Source organism: Lepidochelys kempii, chromosome 3, assembly GCF_965140285.1.
Source record: "Lepidochelys kempii isolate rLepKem1 chromosome 3, rLepKem1.hap1, whole genome shotgun sequence".
In the NCBI taxonomy this organism is placed as follows: Eukaryota; Metazoa; Chordata; order Testudines; family Cheloniidae; genus Lepidochelys; species Lepidochelys kempii.
This window is the reverse complement of record NC_136382.1, coordinates 18778354-18787570: the sequence shown is the minus strand read 5'-3', so window position 1 is coordinate 18787570 and position 9217 is coordinate 18778354. Positions and strand designations below refer to the sequence as shown.

Genomic DNA, 9217 nt, shown 5'->3' with positions numbered 1-9217 from the left:
CTTGTTTTCTTATCCTCTCCCCAGGGATTAATGGTCCTTTCTGGCTTTATGAATTATCCAGTGTAGATTTATTTTCATTTTAAAAGAAACTTTTACTGAAAATGTTCAGCCTAGTCAGCTGTCTAGTGAGTATGTGAAGTCTAAAGGGCTTTGGCCTGCTGAATGCTGACCCCCCCATCATAACGACTGTGCCTCTACGAGGTGCAGCACACAACTCGGAGCCCAGGGAAGAGGGGTTAAACCACCTTTGTGCTCTTCCAACTGGAGCAGCCCAAGGGCCAGAGAGGTCCACTGTGTAATTTAGCTCTGGGAGCCTGTCTTGACAGCACAGTTAGCTCAAGTTATAACTCAAGTGCGACCCCAACTCAACTTCCAGCTACACAGAAAAATCTCTGGCTCAAGTTAAGTGGTGCTTTAAGCTTGAGCTAATTGGCCTGCATGGGTGGCGGGTGGAGCCCCCCTTAGGGGTCTGCTGCTAAGGCGGTCCCTGGGGTCAGTCGCACTGGCTGCTGCTTGGACGGTCCCCGGGGCCCTATTCTATGGGTGGATTGCAGCTCAGAATTTCGAACCAGCAGGCCATTTTCAGCCGGAGCCCTGAGAACCCCTGCACCTCCTTTGCAGATGGGGCCACGAGTCCCCCGTGCCCAGAGGATTCCTGAGCACTCCTGCCCCTTGATCGGAGGAGCCCCACACTGGCTGGAGGCCCGAATGCCAGTCCTCCCTTGGTCAGAGGAGTCCTGGGCCAGTCGAAGCCCCAAGCCTTCCCCTGCCAACCCAGAGGTACCCCGAGCCAGCTGCAGCCATACCGTGCCTCCCCTCCACAGACCCCAAGCAGCTGCAGGGAAAAGCCTCTCAGCAGGCCGCCTTCAAGGGCTACACAGCTCCTCCCACCGCACCTGCCTGGGACCTTTCACTCACTGATGGGCTGCTCAGCACCTGGTGAAAAGAACAGGTTGAGGACTATTTAGAAAAGCTGGATGTGCACAAGTCCATGGGGCTAGATGTAATGCATCCGAGGGTGCTGAGGGAGTTGGCTGATGTGATTGCAGAGCCATTGGCCATTATCTTTGAAAACTCATGGCGATCGTGGGAGATCCCGGATGACTGGAAAAAGGCAAATGTAGTGCCTTTAAAAAGGGAATTACAGACCAGTCAGCCTCACCTCAGTCCCTGGAAAAATCATGGAGCAGGTCCTCAAGGAATCAATTCTGAAGCACTTGGAGGAGAGGAAGGTGATCAGGAACAGTCAACATGGATTCACCAAGGGCAAGTCATTCCTGACCAACATGGTGAGCTCGGCGGGGGGGAGGGGGATGAGGAGGGCCACCCGCGCCACAGCAGGTAACCTGGGGGGGCGCGCAGGGGAACTGCTCCCCACCCCAGCTCACCTCTGCACCCTCGGCCTGAGTGGGAAGCCGCGGCCTGCTTCTCAGTCCTCCCCGGCTTCCCGCCGAACAGCTGATTCGTGGGAAGTGGGGGGTGAGGGGGGCAGAGAAGCAGAACGGGGCGGTGCGTTCAGGGGAGGAGCTGGAGGTGGAGTGGAGGTGAGCTGGGGCCAGGTGCAGGGCAGGGAGCTGCTGGTGGGTGCTCTGCACCCACCAAATTTTCCCCGTGGGTGCTCCAACCCCAGAGCACCTAGGGAGTCGGCGCCTAAGGCGCCACTTTTGATGTGATCAGTGGGGGGAGCGGCCGCTCCCCCTGCTCCTCCCCAGCTATGCTCCCCCACCCCTAGGAGCCAGAGGGACCTGCCGGATGCTTCCTGGGAGCTGCCCCAGGTAAGCATCGCTGGGACTTCCCACCTCGCCCCCCAGCAGGTGCCTCTGGCTCTTAGGGGTGGGATGGGCACCCACTACAGTGGCCCACAAGACCCTCCTGCCCAGTTCTGGGGGCAGTCAGGGGACAGGGGAGGGGAGTGGATGGGGCAGGGGTCTTGGGTGGGGGGCATCAAGGAACGCGGGGGGGGGGGGTTGGATGGGGCAGGAGTCCCGGGGGGCGGGGGTGGGCAACGGAGATAACCCGTTGTTAAGATTTTGGCAGCTCATCACTGCTTCCAACCCTGGTATTCTATGATTAAATTGGATATGAGTTAGCAGTGTGCCCTTCTTGCCAAGAACGCTAACGGCATAATGGGCTGCATTAGTAGGAGCATTGCCAGCAGATTGCAGGAAGTGATTATTCCCCTCTATTCAGCACTGATGAGGCCACACCTGGAGTGCTGTGTCCAGTTTTGGGGGCCCCACTACAGAAAGGATGTGGACAAATTGGAGAGAGTCCAACAGAGATCAACAAAAATTATTAGGGTGCTGGGGCACATGATGTATGAGGAGAGGCAGAGGGAACTGGGCTTATTTAGTCTGCAGAAGAGAAGAGTGATGGGGGTTTGATAGCAGCCTTCAACTACCTGAAGGGGGATTCCAAAGGGGATGGAGCAAGGCTGTTCTTAGTGGTGGCAGATGACAGAACAAGGAGCAATGGTCTCAAGTTGCAGTGGGAGAGGTCCAGGTTGGATATTAGGAAACAACTATTTCACTTGGAGGGTGGTGAAGCACTAGAATGGGTTACCTAGGGAGGTGGAGAAATCTCCATCCTTAGAGGTTTTTAAGGCCCAGCTTGACAAAGCCCTGGCTGGGATAATTTAGTTGGTGTTGGTCCTGCTTTGAGCAGTGGGTTGGACTAGATGACCTCCTGAGGTCTCTTCCAACCCTAATATTTTATGATTCCTCTGACAACCATTTCTTTCTACCCTCCACCTTCCACACTTCAGATGCGCCTCAAAGTCATGCCATCACAAACTCAGCCAAGGCCTCTTTGGCTGTCACACTTAAAATTGTAACAAAAGGAAAAAAGACAGGATACAGATTAACTGCTGCCTGTCCGCTTTTCTCTCTTTCTCACCCCTTGACCAGCTGCCAACCCGTTTGGCTGGGCGATTGTCCTCATGCCCTTGGCCAAAGTATTTCCCTTTGCGACTCTGAAATGTGTCCCGACATGCAGGTCTTGAAGCTGTGCCCATTGGCGGAAGGTGATGTAGATGCTTTCGCTTGGGCAAGCAGGCAGGGGTGGCCTTGCCAGCTAATTGTCTCTCTCGAGGTAAAAATCACCACTGCGGGGTCAGGGTGTGAATGGAAGTCACCCAAGAATAGGGGTCTCAAACATGCGCCCCGCGCACCAGGGGCAGGGCTGGCTCCCTGCCTGCCTGCCCTGCCCCCACGCCGCTTTGGGAAGCGGCTGGGACCTGGGGGGGCACAGGGGTCTGTGTGTTGCCCTGTCCGCTCCTCCAGGTACCTCCCCCGAAGCTCCTATTGGCCGGGAATGGGGAACCGCCAGGGCAACACACAGATCCCTGTGTGCCCCCTCCCGCAGGTCCCGGCACGGGGGCAGGGCAGGCAGTCAGGGAAGGGGTTGGAATGGGGGCACGGAAGGGGTGGGGCAGGGGCGGGGCCTCACGGAAGGCGTGGAGTGGGGGCGGGGCCAGAGCAGCAGGTGAGTGGTCAATGGTGCAGCCCTCAGCCAATGTACTAGTCCTCATGTGGCCCTCATGGTCATTTGAGTTTGAGACCCCTGCCCTACAAGGAGGAGGTGAGGAATGTGCTAGTTGGGTAAGGCATTTCTTTCTCCGCAGTCAAAAGGCACCATTCTCCCAGTCAGGGAATTGAACCCCCGTCTCCTGTGTGACAGGCAGGGATACCCACCACTATACTAACGAGGAGGAGGGCCAGCTCTGGCACTGCACAGAACTCCTAGACACAAGTTATGGCCTGCTTACACCACACCATGGGCCCCACCAGGCAACAGTACCCCTTGCTCTTTTCTCCTTCCTAAAGACTTTGGCTGCAGCAACAGCCCTGGGAAAAGCCCTGTCCCTACTTACATGTAGCTGGCTCTCACTCCGCTCCAAAGAAGCTTTTGATATGCCCCACGCAGGGTCCAGGCCCGCTGAGGCAGCAGTATTTGCTCCTCAGCTTCCTGGGCCCATCAGTAATCTCCCTGGAGCCCGGAGAGAGGACTGATGAACCAGGAAGCTGAATAGCACATACCACCTCCTCATCCACCCCACAACCTGCATGGGGCATAATAAAGCAAAAACCTCCCTCCCCCGCCCCCCAAACCCTGCAACTGCGGGTCCGGCCGGGGAGGCCCCTGGCATATTATACCCGCCGCCCATGCTGGCCTGTTAGGTGCGTGGGCAGCGCAGTGGGAGTAATAGCCTGAGTTACCACGCACCAGTGGCGAACGCAATGACTTTACACCGTGCCGCCGCCCGGTCGTGGCGTGGGCGTTTCACCCCGAGGCCACGCTCGCTCCAGCGGCCTGCTGCAGGGGGGCTGGTCGGGCTGGTTGTGAAAGCGCCAGGGGACAGGCGGCGGCTTGCTGGGCGGGGAGTCGCTGCCTGCGCTGACGCTGAGGTGATTTTACCGGCGCTAGCCTTGGCTACACAGCGGTGGCAAAGCACTTGCACGCCACAGCGGGGTACATATAACCCCCACGCTGGGGCCAACCCCTGACCGCTGCCTGTCGGGGCCTGGCCTCGCCCAGACTCCTGGGGGGAGAGCTCTGTGTGCACTGGGGCCAGCCCCTGCCTCGCACTCCCAGAGAGTGGCGGGCGAGGCCGCGCTGAGCTCCCGCCACGGGCAGCCCAGGCCTCAGCGAGCGGCTTGGCGGGACGACGGGTGAGAACCCACAGTGGGCTGAGCGCGCGCCCCCAGAGAAACTACAGCTCCCAGCATGCAAGTGCGCAGGCTCCGGGGCCAGCCTGAAGCAGAGACTACAGTTCCCAGCATGCGATGCTCTCTCGAGATCTGTGACAGGCACGTGGCATGCTGGGAGATGTAGTCCTCCCGGGCCTCACCTTCCTACGAGAGATGAGGGGAGCCCGCACTTTAGTCCTTCCCCGCCCCCGCCCCTCCGCAACCATCGGACCTGATGCGGACGGCGACCCCACTGCTTACCTAGCTAAGCAGCACTGCAGCACCTTTCTCAACTCTAGGGCGGGCCTTTAGTCTCAGTACCCTGATTCGCTGAGGCGGAACGCCTTCTTTTCTGATTGGTGAAATGCCCTGTTCATCATAATGTAGAGGCTAGGGCTGGCGTTGCCATGGGAGCGAGGGACGCGTAACCACCACAAAGGCGGAGGGATACGAGCTTCACAATCTCTGACTCTCGCCGCTCTCAGCTCGGGCCGGGTGAGGCTGTTTCTCCTCATTCAGGGACGGTGGGATCAGGGAATTCGTTCCTGCTCTCCGCCCTGCAGGTGTTTAAAGGGAGGAGATGGGACTATTTTGCCTGGCGAAGGGCTTCAGTGAAGGCTGTGTCGGTGAGGCGTCCTAGCTGTCTCCTGGGGCAGGAGGCGGGCCCACAGCGGGGGTAACACCTTCCCCGCAGGCGGGGCGGGGGGAGGCTTGCCCAGGCGACATGGAGGCCAGCGACAGCATGGCTGCAAAGCAAGGGCGAGGCCCATCTGTGCCCAGGCCATCGCTGGTCCCGCAGGACCCCGCATGTGTAAGTTGGGCTCGTGGTCTTCGGGGCGCAAGGATCCAGCACCCCATTACACAGATGGGAAAACTGAGGCACAGAGAGTGGAAGCGATTTGCACATAGCCAGCCAGTATCAGAGCTGGAAATAGATTCTCGGTGTCCTATGCCCTGCTCTAACCACTTGCTGGCATTGCCTCTCTTGAGCAGGAGGGAGTGGTATTGGTGCCCAAAGACTAGGCAGCTATTCCTTCTTTCCTTCCTTCCTTCCTTCCCCAGTCCCTGGGGCAGTGATGTCCTGCTCTGCCACATAAAGACAGTCCTATAGGCTTTAGTATGAGCAGGTGTTATTTGCAGGTATATGGGTAAGGATACTAGTTTTCTGACACTTACTCATTGCAATTATTAAACCATTTTTCGTCAAACGTTCCAAGAAAATTCACCTTTGGCCAGAGACCATGAATGGATTTGTAGCTGACAAGGATTTTATAGAAGAAAGTTGTGATTTACTGGAGAGAGAAATTTAGCAAATGTAGAAACCCATCCTTAGATATATTGCTGTTGGCAGAGCAGTTTAGGAAACACAAGAACACTATACAACCGTTTAGGACAAGGAGTAAAATAGGAGGCCTACACCAATTGTAATTATAGGAGGGAATTTTAGTTAGGTCAAATTATCTCCAGGCTGATACAGTGACCTGAGAAACATCATGATTGATTGGTTTCAGAGTAGCAGCCGTGTTAATCTGTATCCGCAAAAAGAATAGGAGTACTTGTGGCACCTTAGAGACTAACAAATTTATTTGAGCGTAAGCTTTTGTGGGCTATAGTCCACTTCATCAGATGCATAGAATGGAACATAAAGTAAGAAGATGTGTGTATATATGTATACAGAGAACGTGAAAAGGTGGAAATACCCATACCAACTGTAAGAAGCTAATTAATTAAGATGAGCTATTATCAGCAGGAGAAAAAGCCTTTTGTAGTGATAATCAAGATGGCCCATTTATACAGTTGACAAGAAGGTGTAAGGATACTTAACATGGGGAAATAGATTCAATATGTGTAATGATTCATCATGATTGATTGCAATTCATTTGATTTTGAGGTTACAGGGACAGCAACTAACCGTGAGACTGACATTTGTTTAAATCTCATTCATGTTGACAATAATTATTATTCTTTCAGAATTTAGAAACCCTTTGGTCGTTTCCATCACAGCAAGTCTGATTTGTCCAGTGATTGGAAACTAAACTCTTACTCCCTACACTCTAGTTTCATTTGCTCATGCTTATTTTAATGTTGTCTCCAGCCTGATTTAATAACATCCCTAGAGGCAAGGAGGGGAAGTTTGGATGAAGACTGGCTCTTAAGGGTTTACTGTCCAGGATCCCAAAGCATATATGATGTGCAAACTCCAGAACAGGTGAGCAGTTCAAGAAATTGCTTTCAGCACCCCTAGGGCTTGACAGGTCAGAGCTAAGTGCGGGACAATAAGAGACTGTACAGAATATCTGAAATTACTGGATCAAGACTCCCTCTAGTTTCTGAGCAGTATTTGTTAGGCCTCCCCATGAAAGGAATAAAAAATGCACTGAAGAATTCCCAAACTTATTTCTTGTTTTTTGGTGGCCCAAACCCACTAAAAAAGGCCGCAAAAAAAAAAAAATCCAAAGGAAAAATAGAAAGAGAATGCTTAGCTTTAGTGTAAGGGTATTAACAACTTCTAGCAATATGTCTGTACAAGGTATATGACTGGGAAATTGTCCTCTCTCTGGAACTGTGTTGAACAGTAACAGCAAAATTACCCGCATAACTAGGGAAGTGAGATGAGCAATTGCATTTTCTGTGGAGATAACACAATAGTGCACCCTTCGGAAGTATGTGCTTGGGGCTCTAATGTTGAAAACCATGATTAAATGCCAGTTTACAGCACTTGTTAATGGATAGGCAAGGATGTAGCTTTATCCCAATAGCTGTTTGTCAGTCATTTACAGAAAATCCTCCAAAGCTACTTCTGGAAAAGCCAAGAAGGTAAATAGTTGGTTAGGTCTGGGTTGATTTAAATTGGTGTACACTGATCCATACAAACAAGTGGATTCTGCATAGGAAAGGAGAATCTCTTTTGGTGGGAGAAGAGGTGTGGGAGCCCTGACTTTTAATGTTTAATTAATTTGTTTAATTTGCTTAATGTTTCATGTGCTCCTTCTGTCTCCTGCTTGAGCTGGGTAAGGTTGAAAATCCATCTCCTTTCCCCTCCGATTAGGGTAACACATAGTTAAAATCACTTACAGTTTCCAGAAAACTGTAAGGCCATAGTCAGCCCACTCCATTGTTGTCTGTACTCATCAGGAAGACCAGCCAGCTGGTGTCTCTATCCTGCTTGATCAATGGTCTATATGTGTACTTTGCATGTCTTGTGCTAACCAGAATAGTCTAGACTAGACACTTAGCATTACATTCAGCCTTTATACCGGTACGTGAGCCTCATAGAAGCAGCATTGGCCATTCTCGAGAATGAAACGATTCTCCCTGCCAGGTGAAAATAAATGGATGTTAAATATTTATTTTATTCTTAAAATCAGGAAAGCTATCTCATAGTTTCAAGTAAACACAGGCCTCCAGATCGGTTTCTTTCCAGCCTGCCCTTACAGACCCTCATCTAGCCTCTGTTCAGCATCACATTCTCCAGTCCAGAACCTGCTAAACTCAAAAACCTGTGAGTATATCAGGCAAATAGGCCCATGGCTAATGTCAAACACCAGAAGTTGGCTTCTCATAGCCAGAGTCCAAATGAAAAAGTATAAGAGAGGACTAAGACTTCATCTAAACCTGAGTCTTTAAGGTTTAGAAAAGCTTGTGCAGACAAGCTTATCCCTTTCTCCTGGTCCTTGTAACAGGCAGATACCTACAGTAGGTTGACTTCCTAAAGCCGCATCGTGTGTATCCTCCTTTCTCATGAGGGATCATCCCCAGCTGGACCCTTTTGGTCTCTCCTACAGAAGAACCCAGCCATGCAACAAGGACAGACCTCTCTTCTCTTCCATGCTCAAACATCCTTTCCTTGTCAATTACTGGGTGGAGTCTTACGTGATTGTTATGTCCCTGTTGTAAGCTATTTTGCTTTAGGTAATTATATGGAAGGGAGGCCAGTGTGATTTTTTTGTGTGTGTAAATTTGGACTGTATAATATTCAGGTGTTTTCCTCATTTTAAGCCTGTCCAGGGAATCTCACCATCAGTGTCCGAGAAGATCAGAACAATAAGCACTCTGTGCAAAAGAAAATCTTCAAAAGATTGGCTAATGCAGGAGCCCTCAACTACTTTGCAGGTACATGGGATATATTTTCTCTTTCAGAGGGAATAGTTAAGTTCATCAGCCTGTATGATATCAGGTGTAATGATTCTTCCATCCAGCTGCATGTCCATCAATCTTTGCTTTTTTTTCATTTATATATAATGAGAGTGCTTCATAGTCCTTCTGCGGGCCCTTGATGTTATTTACATACTGTGACAAAGCTCTGTCCTTGCCTCCGTGGGTCCTACATTTCCTGGCGGATTTCGCTAGCCTCAGAGGCTCACTGTGACCGTCCACGTAACCCTTCTTTCTCTAGGGACAAGGGTCACAGTCTGCTGAGCCATTTTCATCATAAGCCAGCAAGGGAGGTGAGGAGAAGTTATCCTTCCTTGCACAGTCTCTGTTGTCTCTCAGTCTCAGTGATTAATCAGGGGGCAAAGGTGCAGGGG

At 51.8% G+C, this 9217-nt stretch overlaps 1 protein-coding gene across 7 annotated transcripts in view; it reads left to right on the top strand.

Moving 5' to 3' along the window:
- The first annotated feature begins 5324 nt into the window (after positions 1 to 5324).
- FAM228B (family with sequence similarity 228 member B) overlaps positions 5325 to 9217 on the top strand; it is a 28581-nt gene continuing 24688 nt past the window's right edge. For 4 of the 7 annotated variants that reach the window (XR_012157905.1, XR_012157903.1, XR_012157901.2 and 1 more), the window contains exons 1-3: positions 5327 to 5499; positions 6784 to 6897; positions 8688 to 8801. Coding sequence is in view for 2 of the 7 variants with exons in the window: in XM_073335835.1 (XP_073191936.1) it covers positions 5413 to 5499; positions 6784 to 6897; positions 8688 to 8801 (315 nt within the window). In the remaining 5 variants the exon portion in view is untranslated. Of the gene's footprint in view, positions 5500 to 6783; positions 6898 to 8687; positions 8802 to 9217 lie in introns of all 7 variants that reach the window. The other 3 variants (XR_012157904.1, XM_073335835.1, XM_073335834.2) reach the window with 3 other exon arrangements.